General features: G+C 41.6%; 1 protein-coding gene across 1 annotated transcript in view; it reads left to right on the forward strand.

The window, feature by feature from the left end:
* The first annotated feature begins 432 nt into the window (after positions 1 to 432).
* The window catches only part of RASGEF1C (RasGEF domain family member 1C), a 39,880-nt gene continuing 16,078 nt past the window's right edge, over positions 433 to 24,234 (forward strand). The window contains exons 1-9 of the mRNA XM_056860938.1: positions 433 to 624; positions 3,763 to 3,885; positions 6,578 to 6,715; positions 9,755 to 9,967; positions 11,047 to 11,121; positions 17,303 to 17,398; positions 19,214 to 19,316; positions 19,407 to 19,486; positions 22,398 to 22,493. Of these exons, the coding sequence (XP_056716916.1) occupies positions 445 to 624; positions 3,763 to 3,885; positions 6,578 to 6,715; positions 9,755 to 9,967; positions 11,047 to 11,121; positions 17,303 to 17,398; positions 19,214 to 19,316; positions 19,407 to 19,486; positions 22,398 to 22,493 (1,104 nt within the window). The 5' untranslated portion in view covers positions 433 to 444. The remainder of the gene's footprint in view (positions 625 to 3,762; positions 3,886 to 6,577; positions 6,716 to 9,754; positions 9,968 to 11,046; positions 11,122 to 17,302; positions 17,399 to 19,213; positions 19,317 to 19,406; positions 19,487 to 22,397; positions 22,494 to 24,234) is intronic.

The raw sequence follows: 24,234 nt of genomic DNA on the forward strand, positions 1-24,234 counted from the left end.
TCACCCGAGCATTTTATTGCATCTTATTATGTTTTATTAGGTTGGCAAGGTATTTGGAGGTTTTATCGTTATATGATACTGTAATTACCGGTATATATTATAAACCACCTTGAGCCATGGGGGAAAGGCAGGATATAAATGCTTTAATAAATAAAAATAAAAATATGTCAAATAACAAGAGCTCTAAAAATTTTGAAAATATTTCTGTTGAAATTCCTGTTGAGGGAGGGGATTTTACTATAGGCATTTTCTAAACTTGGAAAGCAAATTCCTACAGAAGACAAGGGACTAAATCCCCTGCCAAACTTATCTTCTCAGGCTTATAAATACAAATCTTCCTTTGCCTCATTAACTGTTGGGCAACATTTCAGTTTATGGCTATAGCTCTGATTTAACTTGTCTCCTCACATTAATATCTTCTTCTTCTGTCTGTTGCAGGAAGGCATGCCCCAAACGCTGAGCTCTTCCAGCATGTTTACCCCCTGTGGCTTCAGCCCTCATAATCTCCATCCATCCAAAGAAGATGATGAAGGAGGGTTGATCTTTCAAGATGGAAACCTTACCTCAGCATCTCTCGATGCTTTGATCCAGCATCTTATACCTACAGCTGAGTACTACCCTGAGGTAAGAACTTTGTTACTGTAAACTACTGCTTAATTTTGATGAACTGGCTCGTTGCTTTATGAGAACTGTGTGTGTTTTCTATCTTATACTAAGAAATTTTGTTTTAAAATAAAATGCAACTAAAGGAATGTATAATGTTTGTGTATTGTACTAAGTGCTACTGTTCTGCACTTGAAAGAGTGTCCTGCATCTGAGAGAATGATTCTGTTGCTTTTGAAGATGATTACAGAATACAAAGTTCTGGTTCCTGGTGATTTTGTTTTGGGTGGGCTGTTTTAAAAATAAGGCCATGTTCCCAGCAGGCCTAAAGGTAGACAGAAGGGAAACACTGTCAAGATGGAACAAGCAATAAAGTAGTTGATCTTCAACAGCTGTTGACATTCTTCTGAGTGGGAAACATTCTTTTACAGAAAAGAGAATCCCAATCTGTGGCAGGGCGTAATTCTTTGGAATATAGCAAACACAGCAATCTCACAGTGAGACCATACAAACGGCCAAATGCTTCTCTGCATAGGCTGCTCTTGAAGACAATTTGAAGAGTTCAGTTAGTGCAGAATGCAGCCGCTCCGCTGTTGACAGAAGCTGGTGCTTTCAGCCATATTACTGAGATCTTGAAACATTGTTGTGGAGTTCAATTCAAGGGGCTGGTTTTGACATTTCAGGCCATCGGTGGCCTAGGACCCACATACTTGTTTGACAGACACCCTGGTACAAGGCTTCAAGAGCACTGTGCTCATCGCAGTAGGGGCTGTTGGTTGTCCCCATGCCAAGGGAGGTGAGGACTGGTTTATTTTAACATAAGCTTTTGTCAACGGTAGGTGTAGATGGTAACTATTCTTTGCCAGGCTTTATCACAATGGCTGAGACAAAGCCAAAGGAAGGTTGTACAAACCTTGAATAACTGGCAAAAATTAGAGGGCATGTTCTTAATATTGCTAATACTTCCCAACACTGGCTGAAGTTGAATTCACAGTTAAGGGTTCTTAAGTTACATTTACTTATGTTCCACTTAAGCCATGTATAACAGAAGGTTCGATGATAGCCTGTCTTAGCTTGGTTCTTTTTGTCATATCTGTTAGGCATAAAATTAGTCATAAGTGAGTTGCTGTAACCCTCAGTTCTAAACACTTTTGCCTGGAAATGTCACTGATTTCCAAATAACATTTTTTAAAGTGAGAGAGATTTCAGCCTTGATTCATGGAAACAATAGTTATTTTTAAAAAATCAACAGATTCAGTGAGGTCAATGCACTCTTCAAGCTAATGCTACAGAGCTAGTAAATGCAAAGGTCAACAAACACAACTTCTTCTTCTGCCACCTATGTATTGTAGATTCTTTTCCCTATGAATGAAGTACGCAAAAAATAAATAAATTAGTAATTCCACAGATATGTCAAAATGTTCTAAGCTGTTCATCTATCTGATGGCTATGAAACGAAAGAGTATTCTTCATTTTATATGAACATGTGAAGCTGCCTTATACTGAACCCTTGGTCCATCAAAGTCAGTATTGTCTACTCAGACTGGCAGCAGCTCTCCAGGGTCTCAGGCTGTGGTCCTTCCCATCACCTACTTGCCTGGTTCCTTTAACTGGAGATGCCGGGGATTGAACCCAGGACCTTCTGTATGCCAAGCAGTGGCTCTGCCACTGAGCCACAGCCCCTCCCCTTATAGTCTTTTTTCTTTACAGGTCTAAGATGTTGAAGATGATTATAGCTGCCTATGTTAACAGTGCCTTAATCATTTGCTCTTTAGCAGTTCCACTGGCTGCAATGATGCTGGACTTATCCTCATGAGCATAATTCTGCATGAGTTACTCATTTTACTGTTCGTGTATATACTGATGGACAGATGTCATGTTCCTCTATAGTGGGAGATTGTTGGAACAAGGGGTTCTGGCTGAGGGCCCTTCCCCGGGTCAACAGACTGGCATACACTTACTCACCCCCTGTCCTCCCTTCTGTACAGGTTAATTATCCCTGGATGGATTGGGTGAGATAACCCATTGCCACCACCTCTGGCTGTTTGGGGAATAATTACCCTGAATGAAGCTGGAGACCTTCTTCCCTATCCTCCTTTTCCTTAGCTGCACTTCCTTTATCGTGAGAAGAGCACTACCTGGTCTGGTAGGCACGTCTGAGACATCAAGCAGAGTTCTGAGACTTTTATTACGAGGCATTCAAGACAGAAGAAAACAAAAGGTTCAAAAATGTTACCAACGACTTGCATAACAAGCAAGTTCAAAAGCACTTGAAAGTTCACCTGCATAATCAGGGTGATTAGGATTTGCCCACAGGGCGGCACAAGGCAACGGGAAGCTCTATGCAGATGCTCAGAGGCACAGATTGGCAGGATAGCTTGCACTGGGACAGTGAGAGAGCAGCAACTATGCGCTTGCGCTCAGAAACAGGAAAACAATGGCGTTTGGGCCAAAAGTAAAACACTGGACAAAACAGTTTCAAAGATAACCAGAGAAATGCCTCAGTGCAACTAAACTAAGTCTGTCCCTCATTCGCAATCCATCCCTGGGGTCTAAACTGCACGGTTCATGCTCCCTACCTGAGGCCACACGTTCAAACAGCAGAAGCCCCCCCCCCCCCCTCATGGCTCAGCAAGTCCAGGAAATGCACGTCTGAGCTCCCTGCACGGGCAGCTTTCTAGACTTTCCGAAGGGTCCTCCCGTTGCTTGAGAATGGGATGCTACTTCGTGCTGAAAGGGGGCCAGAGCCAGTCATGCAGTGGGGTTTTTCCCTAGGATGGTGCTGACAGGAAGAGAAGGATTAACCCTCTTCCAATGACAGAGACAAATTCTCCATTAAGCACATGGCTGTGAGTTAAATGCCAAGGAGGATGCTCTGAATATCTGAAAAGCTCATTCCATGAAGGAAAGGGTTTAGCGGGTCAGGAAGGTCAGCCCATTGTAGGAAATATCATTATGAATCAGTAGGCTGCATGGCCCTTGAGATTCATTGCAGCCCCATGGAAAGCAATGCCTATATTACTGATATCTGTCCTTTCTCTGTCAGCAGTTGGAAAACCCTGCGCTTTGCATAACTTAGCTAGAGAGTGCCTTTCAGAAATGTTGTGGCCTGTTTTCTGTTCTTGTCATCAACTAAGCGTGCTCCTCTCTCTTTCCCAGAAGGCCTATATCTTTACATTCCTGCTCAGCTCACGACTCTTCATTGAACCTCACGAACTTCTCTTGCGCGTTTGCCACAAGTGCATTGAGCAGCAGCAGCTGGATGACCCAGTGCTGGATAAGGTTGGTATTGTTGACAGCGTGAAGAATTTTGTCACATTTGCAAGGGACTCACAGCGCTAGAGAGGATTGCAGAAGGCTTCTGATTTGACTCTCCGCGTATCTTCCCTTGTGATTCCTTGCCGTCTGTGTGCATCCACACCCTCAGGGGGTTTTACTTGACACTAAGCATTTGGCACAGTTGCAGTCTAGTAGAACATTCAGTGCCCTAGAGCAAAGCTCCGGGCATAGGATGTAGCAGTCACTTCAGTTCCTTCTTCTTTCCTATTCTAGCCTGTCTCCATCTTCCCCCGTGATTTCCTTGTCATTTCTTTTAAGGCCTTGCAGAAGCCTACGGGGTGCCAAGATTTAAACTCTGCACTGTCAATAGCAGATGTCAGTGCAGCAGCAAGTCTCTTGGTTTCATTTAATGCCTTTCTCTTTTGTCTTGGGTACCGCTTCAAACTGCTTTAGGTGTCCCAGTAGCAGAATGAAGTTGCCCATTAGTCTTCTATGCCTGTATACTCAATAATGTTTGCACCACAATATATCAAGCCCAGCACTTTAGGCAAATATTTATCTAGATATATAGCACCACTATCCGTCTAGCACATGAGGCCAGTGTGTTGGTGTTATGCTTATAGCCTGAGGGGAAGGGCTGCACCGGAGACTGGAGGCAGAGCAGCCGCGCTGCCTCCAAAGGAGGTTCCCCCCGCTGAGGCCAAAACCTTCCCCTTCCTGCAAAAACCCGTGCAACTGCTCCATAGGGTTGCATGGGGAGACACCACCTAAAAAGAGGACATATCTCGGGAAAAGGGACAGGGGGCGTTCCCGGGCTGAAAGGGCTTTGGAGGCTGCTTAAAGGTGGCCCCTCCCCTGGCCCTGCACCGGAATGTCCCAGGAACACCCCGGGAATGCCCCCGGGAGGATGGAGCACAGAAGTGTGCCATCCAGACACGGGTGCAGAGCTGTGCCAGCATTCTCGAGTGGTGCTGCTGTGCTGCAGCACCAGGACGATGGCGTCCAGGGTGCCCTGCCGGCGTCCATGCCACTCTGGGTGGCGTAAGTGGCACGGGCACTGGTGCAGGAGGCCGAATGCTGGCACAGCCCCTTCCTGGCCTCCAAAGGACTTTCATCCTTTAGGCTCAGGAAAGCATAACAAGTTCCAGCAAGATCACATTGCTACTGCTGCCTTTGCTCATCACAATGTCTCTTAACATTGTAAGAGACACTACTGTGGCTTTCAGCATTATCAACGCCCCCCACCCCCAGTGGTGTTATGTAGGACCTAGCACATTCTTCATCAAATACCTCTCTTCACATCTTTATTTTGTGGGTATCAACAGAGGTTTTTTTTTGTTTTTGTTTTTTGACAATGCAGCCACAAACGTATTTTGAAAAATCGGTTGAAACAGATACCAGCCCATTCACCTCTGCCACAGCTTTTGTTAAAATATCAGCAGTGCATTGATAATACCTCTTCATACCTCGATGTACAAATGACCGTAGAGGAAGAAAGAAGATTCTGTGTCACATTCTGCAATTCCACCACTGAAAATTAAGACTAGAATTAAGAGCGATAATTTGCTGGGTGGGTTCAGCTTTCACATTTTGTGAAAAATAGCCTAGGTTTAGGCTCAGCAAGGTACTAAACTCACATAAAAATATTCAGATTGCTATGACCATGAGCAGATTAATTAGTTTTTAACTCAGCTGCTGTTTACTCAGCTAAGGAAGATACTGACAGATATTTTGCTGTTTTCAGAAGAACATTTTTTCATTAGTAAGCTGCTGCAACGTAAATATGTGCACTATGTTCATGGTTTTGAGGACAGGGCTCCTGAAGGACCCATATAAACCCCCGCTATTAGTTAAGAGAGTCCTTAGATGCCCTACACTGTCTACTCCCACTGGCAGAAGCAAGGTAGATAAACCCAAGACACATGACCTTTTCTGTTGGATACCTAGACTTTGAAACTTCCTCTGTACTTTCACCTGGAGCCAAATTAGCAAGCTTTCAGGTGCCAGATGAAGATGGTTTAATTTTTCAGAGCTTTTTTATACCCTCCATGGAAGTCTTTAATGGGAGCCTGCTATTTCCAGGGCACCCCCTATCTGCTGAAGGTTTTATATGGGTATTAGTGTGATGGTTTTGCTTTTTATTTTTTATGTCCCTTGATCCATATACTTCCACCCCCCATCATAGGTACCTGCACATTTCTAGTACATAATGCCTGATTCCAATATGCTCTCCCGTCAAAGCTGTCTTGTTCAGAGTGTGATAAAGAAACAGAAGGCAGGCAGCCTTCATTATACATGACCTAACTTTGGTAGAAGGGAAGTGAAAGCATATGTGATGCATTTCCAATTCTTCTCTTCCCCAAAAACCTGTCATTGGGTTATGTATCTATAATGGTGCAGGGACAGAAAAAGTAACAGGAGAGGGAGTGGAGCGTCCCCCTGCTGCCTCTCTCCCATGTGTACCACACAAGACATTTTACAGGTTTTCAATTACTATCTTATAATGGTCACTGACAGCATGAAAACAGTGTGCTGAAACCAGCTATTGAAAAAGGCTAAAATAAGCATTTTGTTGAAAAAGGATGGAACTTCTGTATATGTGATGTAACTTTGCTTGATTAGAAGGTGTGTTTACCACAGGATAAAGCACGGAAACTCATTGTTTTCATCTATCAATTTTGTTTTCTGATCGCAGGCCCGGATCAGAAAATTTGGACCCAAAATTCTACAGTTATTGACAGAATGGACAGAAACATTTCCTTATGACTTTCAAGAAGAGAGAATGATTAGCTGTTTGAAAGACATTATCCACCGGATAGCTCCATGTGATGAGGTAAGGGTAGCAGCACTTACACTGAAGTTAACATAAGAACATTAGAGAGGCCATGCTGGATCAGACCAAGGTCCATCAAGTCCAGCAGTTTGTTCACACAGTGGCCAACCAGGTGCCTCTAGGAAGCCCACTAACAAGACTACTGCAGCAGCATTGTCTTGCCTGTGTTCCTCAGCACCTAATATAATAGGTATGCTCCTCTGATCCTGGAGAGAATAGGTATGCATCATGACTAGTATCCATTTTGACTAGTAGCCATGAATAGCCCTCTCCTCCATGAACATGTCCACTCCCCTCTTAAAGCCTTCCAAGCTGGCAGCCATCACCACATCCTGGGCAGGGATTTGTGATTAAGCAGCCATTTTTTCCAGGGGAACTGACCCCTGTGGTCTGGAGATTATGTCTAATTTTTATGAGTCAAAACTCACTTTGTCAGATACAAATAAGAATGAAGATTTATCCTTTTCGTCTGTAATTGTTCTAATCCTAGTCCTATTGTGTTGCTTAATATATCCTTAATGCTATTTGATTTCATTGTTTTGCACCATGTAATCAGCCTTGAGTCTCAGTGACAAAGGCAGACTAAATAAAGTATTTCCAGATTTACAAAAGAAACTCAGCATTTGGAAATATTAATAGAGAAATATTCCATGGCCACACAGGCTTGGAGTGCTTGTTTTAGTGCTGTGAAATAACATCTGGAGTTCAGAGGTAGTACAAAGGGATGAAAAACATGTTATCCTTTCTGTATGTATGGTAGCATTGGATTACACCAGCCAATACCAGCACCTGTAGGGAAGCATTTCTGCAATGTAAGTATATTTTGTTTGCATTTTACAGATGGGAAACAAAGGCTGAAAGAGATTGGCTTGCCTGAAGCCATACAGCTGAATCTATAGCAGGGTGGAACTTGAATCCAGCACACATTTAACTGTCTCACCACTGCTGTACATTGGCTCTCACTGACTCTGTTGTCGTCACTTTTTGCAAAGGGTGACAGAGAGGCAGCTCCTTCCCATGTTTACACCTCCAAGCAGCTAAACCAGAACCAGCGTGATGATCTTCTGTTTTCTACCTTACTCAGTGTAGGAATGGCAGGGTGTTGATAATAATGGTGGTAGCAAAGATCCGTTGCAGGGTGCATTTTTTTTCATAGCACATCTGTATGTGGCCACATGAGTTACTTAATTGCTTCAGCAAACATTCTGTTGGCCATTTGGTTGATTATCACCAGATGTCTCACACCCCTGGAGTATGCACTATTTGTATTTTTGCAGCTGGACTTCTTAGGCTAATAGCCATCTCCATGGATGTTTTCTTTGTGTGTCCAGATGGTACCAAACTCTTTAAACAGGTTTACCTTAGTATCTGGCTATATGGAACAGAAAAAGGATGCAGGTACAATTATGAGTTCAAAGGAAGCAAAGTATCTGAGCTGCCAAAAAAAATCAGCTGGGAATTGTTTCGAAGGAAAGAAGCCCAGATAAAAAGATGAGTACATATTTCCAACCATGTAATTAGAGTACCTTATTAGAAAATGAAGCAGGATTAACATGTAAACGCATGTGCTTATTTTCACTGTGCAAGCAGTTTGATCCTAAGAACTTGTTATCATCCAACTCTGTTCCCATTGCTTTAAACTGGAGCAAAGGATGCCCTCTGCAAGAGTTCTGCTGTTCTTTTTTCAAATATCGGTAGGAGTTATGATTGTAATCCTTTCTCCCTGACAAAGATCAGTAATTGATTGCAGGAGAAACTTGCTGTCCTTTGGAAGGGAAGCATGAAACAGCCATTGAGCCATGTTGGGGAGTTTAAGCATGTCTGACAAAATCATACAATCAAAAGGAAGCATATGAAGGCATCCTAGGGTCATCAAAACCATTATCCCTCTGTGGAACGGTTGCTTAAGGCAGTGTTCTTCATCCTGCCCAGTTTCACGAGAACCCTTGTGGTGCTCAGAAAGGTCTGCATACTGAGAAGTGTATTTTTGCCGAGCATTCCAATTTTGCATTATGAAAGAGAAGGCTTAATTAAAATTAGAATTCCTAAGCCACCTGCTGTGGCTTGCCATCTTCTTACCTGCATTCCTGAATTAAAAGGTTTGTTTAAATATTTTAATATTTAATAACGTACTCTTTGGTTCCCTAACTAGGTATTTAAAAAGACATCGGACTCAATTATTACTTTCAGAGGAATATGTATCGGTGGAAATGTTATTGGGAAGCCAAATCGTATAATCATTTGCATGTTACTAGTTGAGCAAGAATTTTTTGCATCTGTAAGACTTGAAGATGATTTTGTGCAGCTACAGTTCCGGACTATGTGCCATCTATAAGCTTTCATTATGTAAGCTGAATCCTTGCGCACCTTCAGGATTGCTCTCCTGTCTTTGCTTCTCTGGAGAGATATTATAGGGAAATGTATCTTTTGTCTTCCATAGAAGTGCTTTGTGTGGAAATTGCTCTACATGATAGTCCTCCTCCCCTGATGTGAACCCAGGGTCAAGCTTCTCATCCTGACATCTGTCGTCTCTGTTGCCTCTTCCTGTTCTCCAATGCCAGTCTTTTCAGTTACTCCAGAACATCACTGATGCATAGCTTGATAATGTCTGTGGTGATATGCGTCCACTTGTCTGTGGTGATATGTGTACAGTGGTATTTAACAAAGGCTCCTTCTACAAGATGCTTTTCCTCCCTGCAACTAAAAAGGAAGGATGCATCATGCAGCAGTAGATAGGTATAGATAGGTTTCATGCCACCTCTGTGTTGGCACATATGGCGCTTACATTGTGGTCATTGGGCTGAGCTGGCACTTGGCAGAGTTTTTCTAATGTTTGGATGGAAGCCAGAATTGTGATAGAGAGCCATAAAATGGAGTTTTAATTAAGCTGACCAGACATTCCGGAATGGTTTGGTTGAAAAATGTTATTCTAAACTACTACTGGCATTTGGATACACATTCAAAACCTATTTTTTCCCAGCTTCTGATTTATGTTTTGGTTGTTATTTTCTCCCCGTCTTTCCCTTTCCCTCTTTTTAGGCATACTGGAAAAAAATGAATCAGCTTCTACAAACGCTGAACCAGAAGCTCGCATCTTTAAACCACGGTCAGGAAGGGATAGTCAAGATCAATGCAGCTGTCTCGGACAAGGTGGTTGCTTTTAAAAGTAAACCTCCGTCCATTCAAAGAGAAATGTTAAGTGTCTGCAGTGATCCGTACACCTTGGCCCAGCAGCTGACACACGTGGAACTGGTAAGTGGAAAACAAGACTTTGCATTCAGTTGTAATGATGTAAAACACCTTTTCTCAGAAATTGCCACTGAGCATTTTTTAAAATGTTGCAAACATCAGTGAACAAAATATAACCAACAGGCCTGGATTAAAATGTCCTGTCCCTTTAACAGAGGCATAATGTTTGGAAGTGGGCAGCTGAAGCTTTCCATGACATGCAGACTAAGTAACACCACTTGGTTAATAACATCAGATTAAGTCTTTGTTAAAGGGACAGGACTTTTTTTTTTCTACAGGTAGTTGACAAGTGTAATGCCCAGAGAATAAAGATAACAAAACGGTACAAGGAAATTTTGAAGGGTTCATTTCTTCTACCCATCATAACCAATCATTTTGCTTTTTCTATTTCATCTTCTAAAAAACTTAGGGTAATAAATTCTAAATGTAACAAATTTAGGGTTATTTTACTTTGTCAATGTAAAATAATTTAAAGTAGAACTGTAACAAAGGGAGGGGCTTAAGCTAACTACAAAAAACAGTGAACTAATGAGTAAACTAATCAGTTGGACTGTCAATTGATGATAATGCATCCGACATGTCTCTGTTTTGGGACATATAAACGTAAGTAGCAGTCTTCATAAAGCTTAGTTATTCCACCAGAGATCCTATTTTACTTAATAGGCATTGCTGTGAAGTAAATATTTCATCAATTGAACATGGTCTGAAGCATTTCAGTTTTGCAATAATCGGTTACACGGTTCATTGCTGTTTTCTAATCACAGTTAGTGTGGCAACTTTTATAATTCCATATTGTTATCAGTGGCCCATTCTCCCTTCTCAATAAGTTTCCATGAAGTTGCAGGCTATCATAGGTTATTTTTACCCTGGTAACTAGATGTCCTAATCTGATTCAATAATGTCTTCCCTGTTTCTGTAATATTAACTGTGATGGAGATAACATTGGTTGGAGCTAATCAATCTGCCAGTGGTTTCATAGACCATTTAAGGTCTGTTTTTGAATCTGATTTATGATGTTGGAACAATTGTATTATCAGGATGATTTGTTATACATTTTTTCCCTCACTTTTCTCTTGTTAAAGGAAAGACTGAGTCACATTGGCCCTGAAGAATTTGTTCAGGCATTTGTCCATAAGGATCCTTTGGAAAGCACAAAGGTATGACTTGAATTATTATCTTGTTATGTTACATATTCTAGAAGAGCATTCTAAGGGCAGGCTGTATGGAAGCCAGTGCCACACAATAGACATTGTTCCACTGATGGCATTTGGTTTTAGGCTTACCAAAGCAACTGTTTTAGAGCCACATAAAGCTACAGTATACTTGTTGAATGTCAAGGAGATGGTGGTACAGGTTGAGTATCCTTTATCCAAAAACCGGAATAATCCAAAATCTGAACCCTTTTTGAGCTGGGCTGCCCCTGGCCCCACCTCGACAGAGAGCTCTCCCAGGCCCAAGAAGACTTACCGCAGAAGGATGGGGAACCACCTCCACCACCTTGGCATAGCCTGGCTCAGAGGTCAGCTAAACCCTGGGCCTGCAGCTAGCAGCCCATTGGAATTCCAGGGAGCAGGCCCAGGCCCTGGTACTGAGACATGGCCAGGAGCTCTCCCGACTGCTGGAGGAGGTGGGCCCTCAAGTCAACGGGACCCCTACAGAGGCTGAGAAGAGCTCAGCTGGAGCAGGCGGCAGCCAGGAAGAGAGGAGAGAGAGTGTTGCTGGCTGCCTGACAGGCATGCCCAGCTGGCCAGGGAAAGGAAGAGTGCGGGAAAGGTGCAGCTAAAGGGTTATAGACGAATAGGGAAACAATCGGGAACATTGGAAGCACCTGGGGAAACAGGGAGGCCTTAAGGAGGAAAAGGGGGGGGGAGAGGAAGGAAACACCAGCCAGGGAGGAGATGGGGAAGAGAGTGCAGCGTAATGACTACTCACTGTATTTTTTTATATTCAAAAATCTGAAATCCAAAATGCTTCTGGTCCCAAGCATTTCGGATAAGAGATACTCAACCTGTAATATCACCATAATAACCTCTTTCCCCTCTTTTCTTTTCTTTTTTTGGATTTCAGATGCCCCCGTATGCTTTTTAGTGCAAAATAATATATCTGCAAGGAATGGGAATGAACAGAGAAATGTAGCTTAGACTGGTAGCTAGAGAGTGCATATTTTAATATTCCATGCTGTTGTTCCAGTGGGAGGAATATTGGGCTCCTTCTTGGAGAAGTTCAGGCAGCTGCTGGACTATGTTGCAGTCTTGTTATAACATCAAGGACGATGTGCCCATTAGCATCTGTGGGATTGTAAAGGGGGGTATGGTAGAGACTATTGCTTCATGTAGTGGCTGCGCACAGATAACTCTTCAAAAGAAGTTTTTGGTGTTGAAAAACCTCTTGGCTTGTAAAAGCAATCAAAGTGTGCAAGCAAAACAAAGTATTTTTCAAAGTAAACAGATATTGCTTAAACTGTTGCACCTGTGAAGCTGGCGCACTGGATTTGAAATGCTTGATAAGAGACTTGTTAATGCAAATTGATGCCATAGTTTCAAGTGGCTGGGAAACTGTATTTACTTATTCTGAATACCCGGGACACAGTATGACCAAACTGGTGTTTCTTTTTGTAAAAATTCCTTGAACTTTTCTACTTCAGCAAGAGCTAAAAAACCAGCTGCTAAACATCGTTGTCAAAACTCGCTAACCAGTCTCTAGTGAGATGTAAAATAGAAACAAGGGGTATACTGGTTCAGTCTATAGCTGGAGTGGAATTTGGGCGCTTGGTTGCTGCCTCATTTGTTTGAGCTGTGGAAGATAACTACTTTCCCCCCTCCCCAAGCAGTTGTTGTGTTTATCTTTGTAGATTACAGTTGCCAACTGCCTAAAGGGAAAAAAATGCCCTGTCCCTTTAATAGAGGCTTAATGTTATTTACTTCCATGCCACGTGAAATTTCAGCTGCCTATTTTGACACATTAAGCCTCTGCTAGGACTTTTTTTCCCCTATGGGCCTGTTGTAATTGTAGACTGGTAGTCTGCCCTTTTGCAACCTGGATATTGGTGCTATGGCTTTAAATCTCTGAGTACTTTCCTGCCTCGTCCGCTTGTTTGTGAAACATTACCTGGGCCATTTGTGCACAGGTTATCTGCCTGGGGTTCAATGCTGTTGGGAAGCAGCTTTCCTCCCCCCCCCCCTGTTTCCCAACAACATTGTGGTGCGTTTGCGCATCTCCCATGCTTTTCCTGGCTTCTCTGTGATCTTTCTCAAACTTGCTTTGCTCTGAAGTTTGGGGGAAAGATAACACTAAAGCCTAGATGGCTGCTATATGAGTGGGAAAATTCAGATTTAAGGCAAATGCTCTTGTCCCTCCCACATAGCAGCCATTTTTCCTGTCCCTGTCCTCATGGTGACCATTTCTTTCCCTGTAGAGCAGGGGCTTTCTTTAAAAAAAAATGGCACTACAATATCGTTATATCGATGTAACATTTTAACAGGTTTTGTGAATTCCCAGCTTTCATTTTAAAAGAAGTCTCTAGCTCCTTCCCTTGCAGAGATATAAGGGGACAGGTGTATCTCCACAATGTACTGGGCTAGAGACTTACTTTTTTTAAATGAAAGCTGGGAATTCAGAGGTTACAGGTTACAGGTATTGTTGTAAGTATAATGGTATTCTAGTGCAAAGAAGCCTCTCTAGCTCTACATCTTTTAAAAACCATTAAATTAAAATGAAAGCAGACTACGATTGCATCTTTATAATTAAGTGTATACTGCAACCCAAGCACAAACACAATTTCAACGTCAGCTTGGTTTCCTTTTTGGGTCACTAATAGGCTAACAGCCTTTCTCTTGATTTGCTGCATTACTTTGTCAGGCAGACTGAAGTGCAGAGAAGAGAATTGGGTGAGGTTGTAAGTAGTTTGTCAGATAACTCCCCCCCCCTTGACTGGGTCAGAAAAGAACAAAGCAATCTTTGGCAGGCAGATGAGACCATATATACCGTACAACATCTTTGATAGTTTGTGACAGCTTATCCAACAATTGGAACACAGGCCATACACTGAATATATCAGAAATCCTTGTGAACCAAACAACTAAACTAAAATAAAATAAAATAAACTAGTGAAACAGGACAAGATACTGTTTTCCATAAAATGCCTAGATAGTTTAAAGAACTAAAGAGCTTCTTCATGCATGGCTTCTGTCTTTATTTACACATTTCAAGCCTCTTCTTCTCTACCATAACAACTGGCACCCACAAAAATATGGGAGTTGTTGAGTGCCTGGCACATTGCAGTCCATGGTGGCATGCTGCGTGTAGCTCAGGATGTTTTAATTGTCAGGCTTGTTCTTTTGTTTTTCACAAAAAAACCCACCTTGAAATATTGTATTTGCAATACAGTTCCCCCCACCACCACTACCCTTTCTATCAAAATAGACCATAAGCTTGGAAGTAATCCCACACCTCATTTATGTCCTGAAAAACAGCTGAAATGTTTGGCTACTGAGAGAAGCTCACATACACAGGACTGCTTTAGGAATACAGGGTAAGGGTTGAGATGTTGGCAGTGGGTACACTGGGCACTTTTGATGATGAGATTTTAGATGTTGGGGATTATGGGCATTCTGCAGTACTTTTTCATGCAGCTGATTATCCCAAATTTGCGCAAATGTTTGTTGTAGTTATAGACAGGGCATAATGGGAATCTTTCCTCAGAAATGGATGTGGGAGATCACTTGAAAGTGTTCTTGTGTTCCTGTCTTGCTGCACATGCAAAACTAGCTTCATATTCAGACACTTACTCTTGACTGTGCATGTGCTCTGAAGCCAGTGCTTTGAGGGGACTGGAATCAGCTACTAAATGAAATTGAAACAATGGTGAATGAGATGATGAAAAAAGTCATGGCAGTCCATTTAAGGAGGAAAAAAAATGCCTTGTGTGCAGCTGAGCTGGATAAACCAACAAAGGTGAACAAAGAAGACATGTTGAGTGCTATGCCCAACGGCTTTGCGTGCCATACAGCATTAAATTTACTTTGATTTAAAAAGGAAAGCCTCTGCAAAGGGAGAATAAAGTACAAGGAGTAATTAAGGATAATGCAAGGAAATATGAGGTGGAGTTGACAGACCACAGTGTGTGAATACCAGAGAGTAAAAAGTTGCCTGAGCAGAATCCAACTGAAAAATATTAATTTTTTTTCCACAGAAGTAATATTTCATGAGTAGTTACATATATTAGATATTAGGGTGCTGCTGTTTGACATACCTGTTAAATAAGCAAGGTAGTAGAATGAATTTCAATCAACCAGGGAGGCATTGAAAGCTTCTCCTTCTGAATAAATCATAATTTCTGTGCCTTTTAGAGTGAAATCCATAGCCTTCTATGCACACCTTGGAATCCTGGCATTGTAGTCACAGAACATTCTTATTCTCACTGAGAACAGAGATGCCACCTCCATATAGGAACTTCTAAGTGCATATTAAGCTGCTGATTGGTAGCTTTGGCTTTTTCAAACTTTTTGAATCCTATATAGAACAATGTGCCTTGAACTGCTTAGAAGAATGATGGGATAAAAATGAAACAGATAGATAGACCACACTAGTCTGAAATATTGGATAGAAAGGTCAGCACAGGTTACTAGATTATGGATATTAATACACAAACACCCTTAAATTGTATATTTGACTAGAGATGTTTACATATATGTTTTCAATAGGCTTTGGGAGGGACCTTTACTTTAATGATATTGTTCATATGGCCAATTTGGTCATACTACATACAACAATGTCACACTAAGATCAAAATGAAAAAAGAACTACATATATATATCTATATCTATCTATATAGAGAGGGGGTGGGTTCCTTCTCAATTTAATGAATTAAATTTGATTAAACAGATATTAATTAAACAAATTAATGTAATTAAACAGATACACTAGATAAACAATAAGAGAATTAGTATTTTTATCTTGATTGATGAGATAAAACTGCCTTGATTGATGACATAAAAATGTAATATTAAAATCCACCCCTGCTAAAAGAACACTCACATTTTCCAATTTACAATCAGATTCCCGGATAAAAGGCTTTATGGGAGTAAGGGAGGAAATGTTTCCTTATTGTTGACGCAACTAGCCAAATCCCTGTCCTGCCCTGTAGCAATAATTTTATTGCCTGTCCTTGTTGTCACTGCCATAGTTCAATATGTCATAAGAACACAAGAGCCCTGCTAGGTCAGACCAGTGGTCCCTCTAGTCCAGCATCTTGTCTCACACAGTGACTAGCCATTTACTGTGGAGGGCCCACAGCAGGGATTAGAGATGCTGCCACTGGTATTCAGAGGATTACTGTTTCTGAATGTGGAGGTTCCCTGTAGTCACCATGCCTACTAAGCACTGACAGACCTATCCTTTTTCCCCAATATAAAAACCTCTTCTTCAAGTTTCCCTTTTTATCCATCCTATCCTTAGGATATCCTCAAGCCCTTAACTTGAAATTATGACATTAATGAAAGAAAGTAACTCCTGATACCCTCTTGTGGATGCTAATGGATTTAAGAATTCAAAGCTATTTGGATGATGGGATTTAAAAAAAAAATCTTCAGAATGTAGGCAGCAGACTAAACTTAATTCTTGGGTGTGTGTGTGGGGGGGAGTTCTCACTCACATGAAATCTAGTAACCACCATCTAAGGAGCATATGTCACAAGAGTGACATTTTTCTGATGAATTTGCCATCTGCCTGACTTGTTTCACAGCAACCAATGATACAGAAATAGGTCAGAGATAAAGAGATCTGCAGTTTTTACTCTTCCCAAAACAAGAGGATGTGAAGGAAATAATGTTTTTAGACAAACATTGTTCAGTTACTCTTACTGCGATCCTCTTTCGCCTTAACCAGATCAGAGATTTTGTTTTAATGCAAGGCAACACCACGTGCAATTGCATTTGCTGAAATGTGGGGAACTTCTGGAGACCAAACATGAAAACTAAATGCATATTATACGGGAAGGCGTGCTTGTCAGATGTTATTTTTGCATACTGTAATATCCTGGCTCTCCATATCCTAGTGAGTGGGGACTGGAATAAATTGCCTCCTGAGCAATTGTAGGAGGCAAAATGGGCCTGTTCATCATGCACCGATTTGATTTGTAGGAAGTGTCACACTCTGTTAAACCCAACACATCTGCAGCTTCTGACCACTGACATGTACTGCCTCATCAGGTGTGTGTGTGTGTGTTCAAACAACTATATACTATTGGTGACAAAAGAATGTTGACCGTTGCTCTGATAAATTTGTGTTAAGAGCTGAGCCAGATTTAGTTATGTATCACTTCAGATTTTTGTTTTCCAGCCTTGTTTCAGTGAACAGAAGAAGACGAGTAACCTCGAGGCCTATGTAAAGTGGTTCAATAGACTGTGCTATCTTGTAGCAACAGAAATTTGCATGGTAAGTGAAAGATGTGCAGGCATGAGAGACCTTTTGTGCCCTGTTGATGCATTCACTGGTGTTTGTGTGTTTTTTGCTGTCAACTCTCAGCTGACTTATGGCGACCCCTGGTGGGGTTTTCAAGGCAAGAGAGGTTCAGAGGTGGTTCGCCATTGCCTTCTTACGACCCTGGTATTCCTTGGAGGTCTCCCATCCAAATACTTGCCAGGGTCAAGAGTGAGAGTGTGTGACTGGCCCAAGGTCACCCAGCAAGTTTCCATGGCAGAGTGGGGATTTGAACCTGGGTTTCCCAGGTCTCAGTCCTACACCTTAACCACTACACTTAATACACACGTCATATATCTAATAGTGAACCTGGCCCCATGTGGATCAATAGACCCAGAGAACAGGTCCAGGGACACACATTAGACTTTTCTGCAATTTTTCAAATGGAAGGGGGGATTAAATCTCCCCAAATAGAGGTGTTATGTCTGTGCTTGTGTAGCCCGCCATAGGAGGAGGGCAAGGAGCTGTTGCCACAGTGGGAACCAGATTGGCAGAGGTGGCAGGTGGGCATGGGAAGGAGGGAAATTAATAACTGCTATCCTCCTCCCCACTTCTCCTGACAGAACAACGGGGGCAGGTGGGCATGTGGACAGAGCAGTGGGGAAGTAGGTGGCCAGGTAGGCAGAGCAGGTAGGAGAAGTCAGGAGAGATTCCCCTTCCCCTGTGAATTTAGTGGGTCCCTGCCGAGGGACAGGAGCCCAAAGGTAGACGGATTAGCAAGTGAAAGGGGGGAAGTGTGATTCCCCACAAGTCTGGGTGATCAATATATTTTGTCACCAATATATCTAATTCTCAGCCTTGCTCCATCTATGGATATTTGAATCCAGAGATTGGAGCCGTAAACAGACAAGACACATCTTTCTACAAACCTAAGAAAAGCCCCAGGTTTGCAGAAAAATCTGAAATCTAAAAAAAAAAATGTTGGGAGGTTAAAACACCCCAAAATAAGTGGTAATTGTGGGGGTTGCTAGGCAACCACAGCAGTATTGCCAAACTTCAGTCCTTGGTTTGAACTGACCTAGATGAGATAGTGGAGCATAGCCTGGCTCTTGCCAAAGTTTTCTGCTATTAAAGACTTCTTTTAGAACATCTGGAACTGGCCAATGTTTAAAATGGTTTGCTGAGTAGATGGGAAGGTGATGTGATCTGATAGGTTGTTTCAAACAAGAATAACAGCTCAGTTTCAGAATTTAACTGTATCCCTTTTTTTTAACTGAATCTCTTTCTCGATGCAAGCACTGTGATTTAAAATTAGATTTCACAACTGTCCAAGTAGGCACTTGTTACCATAAATAAAAGCTGAATTATGAGAAACACAGCAAGTGCAAAAAAGAACATCCACTAACAATTTACAGCCTGCTTTTACTTTCTTTCTTTTAAGATCAAGCCCTGAAAAAGATGATGTGATTGGCATGAAGCCCAGAAAAAGTAACAGTGATTGGCATTTTATTGACAGCTAGTTGGACAGTGTATCCATGGACTAAATAGTCTCAAGAGTACAGGTTTATGCGTCAGTGTTGGGTCAGTTCTTGAATACATTTCTAAAGGTATAATGGATTCTGGTCACTCTCTATAATGGGAGCATTGCTTTAGCAAGCTGCTGGTCATGAGCATCATTAATCAAACAGCTTCAATGGAATTTTGTAGCTCTCTAAAATCAGCTGATTGAGCTGTAGAATAGGGCCTCTCCACTGGAGAGGCCTTGACATATTGCACATGTTTTTTTACACTTGTCTTTCATCTCTGTTTTTGTTTGTTGTCTGTTTGCAGCCGGCAAAAAAGAAGCAACGAGCACAAGTTATCGAGTTCTTCATTGACGTTGCTCGAGAGTGCTTTAATATAGGGAATTTTAATTCATTGATGGCCATCATATGTAAGTGCCATTTCTGTAGGGAATCACAGATGTGGAAAGGGTCTCGCTGATTCCTTAATGATTACCCTCTTTCTTCTTCTTTCTCTCCAGCTGGTATGAACATGAGTCCAGTTTCCAGATTAAAGAAGACCTGGTCAAAAGTCAAAACAGCCAAGTTTTTTATTCTTGAGGTATATTACATGGAGAATTTTTTGCTGCTCATATTTCTGTTTATTTAGTTAGACTGCATTTTCCTATAAAGATGCTGAATAATACAAGGACCATGCATATCCTACCAAATGCTGGGAGAGGAAATACACAAGAAACAGAAAATACCTGACCCACAAAGGAGTGCACACTGATTCCTAACACAGTTCAACATCTGTGTATTTAGCCCAAGCCATGGAGAACAGAGCTAAGAGTGCAATAAGAGCTGGATTCTGTCACTGTTTTGACTGAAATAGCAATTCATTCATCAAGATCAGTGGCCATCCAAAAGCCAGCGCTTGGTAATCAGGAAGACTAAGTTCTGCCATTAAGGAAAACAGCAGATCAAACTATCCAGTGGTAATCCATCCACAAGGTGGAAAATGTGTGTGTTTGCTTGGAATAAAACTGCAAGGTTCATTGTTGATGCTGTCTGTTATAATTCCTGTCAGGCAATCCATTTCCTCTTAGGGGTCTTTGAGGACATTTTCAGGAACTAAATTTGCAACAATGCTCAGGGCCTCAGTTCTAATACTGTCATTGCTTGTTTTTTTCTGTTGCCAGGACACACCTTTGCTTCTCTTGAACAAGTGGGCTAACTCCTGAAAATATGTGTGCTGTCACTCCGCTGCTCTGTGCATGTATATTCTGGGCATGATACATTTATCTTCCTTTATAGGAGATTAGCGCTATAAATAATGGGTACCAAAATGACCTAACTACAACATAATGCTTTTCCTAGATGCACATCTTTGGGTTGTGACAGCAGATATGGTTTGGGAGTTCCATGCTTCCCAGGGGTACAAGAGCCAGACTGACATTGGGACCATGGCATGTGAGTTTAGGAAGCTTAAGCCTCCCTGCCCCCTCAGCACCATTTTCCTGACTTAAAACAAAACCAAGGAGTCTTTTCCCCCCATTAGGATGGAAGTTTAATGTACAGCCCATGCAGTGGGCAAAATAGGGACTCCCCATGGCTTAAGCCCATTTCCCCTACTTGCCATAGGCCTGATCAAAATCTCATCAGCATATGCCTGGGGACAAAGAGCTCCCATTCCACATCCTTTGACGTGACTTGGAGAAATGCCTTTAAAAAGTATGTCATGCAGTTAGGTTTTCACTCTCACACATACTGGAATTTTTTATGTAATTATATTTGTCTTTAAAACACATTTTAAGCCACCAGAGTCTCAGCAGGAAAGGTGGACTATAAATGAAGTAACTAAATAAACAAATTACTCTGTAACACCACTGTGGGTGCTTCAGATCTCAGTACTGTTTCACTTAACAGGAAGTTTAGTGGTAAAGAGGTTTGGTAAGGCTGTAAGCAGGCCAAGCTCATCGTAGCTGAGACAGGTTTGAAGGAAAATGACCAGACAAGGATATATTGTCCTCACCAACATAGTTTGTGTACATAGTTTTGTTTTTAGACTTCTATTCTTGTGCAGTATGCTAAGCCTAAAGGACAACAACTGACTACAGTTTGTATCCTGTTTGGGAACATGGCAACTTGTTATTTGATGTTGTGAGAAAATTGCTGAACAACCGCTTGCAGTAAAGGATGGACATCCTGATTTGAGATTACTGAACAATTGGAATATTGTAGCGGTTGCAGCCATTATCCCCTTGGGGAACTTTCTTGTGAAAAACTTAATAAGCTGAATTTGAACAAGTGTGTACACTGTTGATGATATAAGTGGGACTGAGGAAGACTCCGAAATGATCGTATCCCATCTTACTCTTCAGTTTCAAGAAGCCAACTTTTGATGTTATGATATCTTGATACCTTATATGGACATTAGAAACTATATTGTACATACTTAGTTTCACAGTCATTTTTTGTATATATTTTCACTTGTTGTGTGCAGCACATCATTACAACTTTGTTATGCTATGTCAGTGTCAGCATTTTCCTGTACTAATTTCCTAACCATTGGTACCAATACAGAGGTGTTCTTTTTGCAATTACTGATTCTGTGAACTTAGGCAGATCATGAGAGGGAAAGCAGGAAGAGTTGTGTCAGTGTTTGGCTTTTGTGGCCCTTTATTACATGCCCAAGGTAATGCCGATTGCCACTTTGGAGTCAGGAAGCAATTTTCCTTCAGGCCAGATTGCCAAGGGATCCTAGAGGGGTTTTTTTTGCCATCTTCTGGGCATGGATTTGGGGCACTGGGTGTGGGGGGGGGGAGGTAGTTGTGAATTTCCTGCATTGTGCAGGGGATTGGACTAGATGACACTGGTGGTCCCTTCCAACTCTATGATTCTATTATTTTAAAAGTCTGGATGATTCTATGGGGGCTCTTTGACCTCTACTGTGCTTCTATTAGGTAGTGAGTCAACCATATAAGTGTGGGGGTAGGAGAAAATGCATAGGCAAGTCAGGTTATGAGACAACAGAGCAATCCTAAGCAGAGGTACTTTGGTTTATTATTGCACTTCAGAGTGCAACGACTTGAACAGAAATGTTTGGTATTCAGGGTAAAGTAATGCTATTTATCTTGCACTGAGCATTGTAGAAATAAATCAGATTAAACAAGGCATGTCAATCACTATTTGTTGGGTAAATATCACGTGCCATATGTGAATCAATCAATGCTCAACAACAACAAAATATGTGGTGATGATCCATAAAAAATGATTCTGACAGTATCTTCAGAAGCAAATTTTAAGTACGAAAGGATTTTATCCCCAATAAGAATCATGGAATGATCAACCACAGGAGAGATGGTGAAGGGATGAAAGAGCAGCAAACCCCAAAAAGAGATGCAGAATTGTGTTCTCTCCATTTATTTGTGTCCTTTTGTCAGGCTACCTTTTGAGCAGATTCTACATGTTGCAAAGAAAATCCAGAAACTTTCTGATCCATTAACTTGCACATGCTCCTATTCCTCTAGCATCAGATGGACCCAACTGGTAACTTCTATAACTACAGAACTGCCTTGCGTGGAGCTGCCCATCGGTCCTTGACAGCGCATAGCAACAGAGAAAAGGTGGGTAGAATGGTAGTGGCAATATCATGAGTGTATGTGTTTTTCAGAAGTTTTCTGATTGCACCATAGATGTTACTCTTTTGTGGGAGGCAATTATAACTCTAATTTACTACTCTGTGGATGAGAAAGCAGTATACAGAAAAGCTACTTGCCCTGGATGAATGACTGAATCCAGGATGGAGTGTGAACTACTGTTTACTGAAAGGAATTATGACACCACGGTGGGCAGTTTAGAAGAGAAGATTAGACCCTGTTAGTTATTGGCAGGAATTGTAACTCTGTTCTGCTGGACCTGATTTTCACACATGTGAGTATTTCATGTGAATGAAAATGAGTTAATGGATTGGACTTTAGGGGGAAGGATAGTGACTGAGAGAAAAAGCTTCAGCTTTGCACTCAAAACCTCCCAGGTTCATTCCATGGTATGTAATATGTGATGGAAAGACTTCTGTCTGAGATCCTGGAGAGCCACTGCCAGTCAAAGTAGCCAATACTGATCTTGATAGACCTGTGATCTGAACCAGAACGAGAAAGCTTCATGTGTTTATGTGACTTGGTAGTTCTGGAATACTGTGTTTCCCAGAGATTCACTGTGCTTTTGAAAGGGGAGGAGAAAACCCATTGAACAACCTCTACAGGAAGCAGGAAAACCTGAGTTGCCAATATTGTATAGGCCAGAATGCTGGAAGATTAGCAACTGAGGCCTGCTTAAGGAACTCTTTCCATGTCCAGCTGCTAATTAGTATTTTTAGCTGGTTCTATTCTTTTAGGACCTCTCAGCATCCTTAGGCAGAAAACAAAAGGGATACCTCCAAAAAACAGCTCTTTAGGCCCACTAGTCCACTCTGGTGAAAGCCTTCCTTTAATATGCACAGAAGATTCTCAGTTACCTATTAAAGACAAGAATGGAAGATGAATTGGGATGTGACATGACTTCTATGCCTTCTCCCTACTTCTGCATCCCAAAATACCTGCTGGAATGGTACTCCTTCAGAATAGGAGTTGCCTCAGGAAAGCATGAGGGAAATCTACATTGGGAAGGGGAGATCAGCAAAAATAACCCCCTCTGTCCACGGGAATCCTCCATTGGATTCAAGCCAATTGAAAGAAGCAGAACAAATGTAGACCTTGTGTCCATGGAAAAGTGGTGCAGTTCTTCCAAAATTAAGATTTTGCACTGAGGCAGAATATAAATCTGGTTCATTGGCTGCCTCAGCTGTAAAGAAAAAAAATTAAACCCTCACCGATCATTTCCCCCTGAACACTGAGCTCCTGGTATATGATGAGGTGATGAATAATATAATAAAGAAGAGCAAAGAAATTGATATATGAAGCTCCTTTGTGCCTGAATGAGAAGCAGATACTTTTAAGATGCTTGTGCAGTTTGTCCCTTAGGTATAGACATGTAAGTCTGCTGCTTTGTGGTTGAACTCATTTCTTGTGGAATTCATTCATTGCTGGATAAAAGACATAGAGAAATACCTCCTTATGACCAAGGGCAACTGAAGGCTAATAGTTAGATGGAAATGTATTTTACAAGGGATGAAGACTGCTTTCTACTTTCTATGAATGTAATTGTTTAACGTAATTGTTGTTTGAGAAAGTGTTTATTCATCAAGCCTAGAGTCTAATCATTGCCAGGTGCTTTCAGATCTCACTGCCACTACGACGAGTAATTCCCATCACCAGGAATTTCACCACTTCCTAAAAATAAACAATATGATAATTTATTTTACTCACA

Source organism: Euleptes europaea, chromosome 1 (assembly GCF_029931775.1).
Source record: "Euleptes europaea isolate rEulEur1 chromosome 1, rEulEur1.hap1, whole genome shotgun sequence".
Classification (NCBI taxonomy): Eukaryota; Metazoa; Chordata; class Lepidosauria; order Squamata; family Sphaerodactylidae; genus Euleptes; species Euleptes europaea.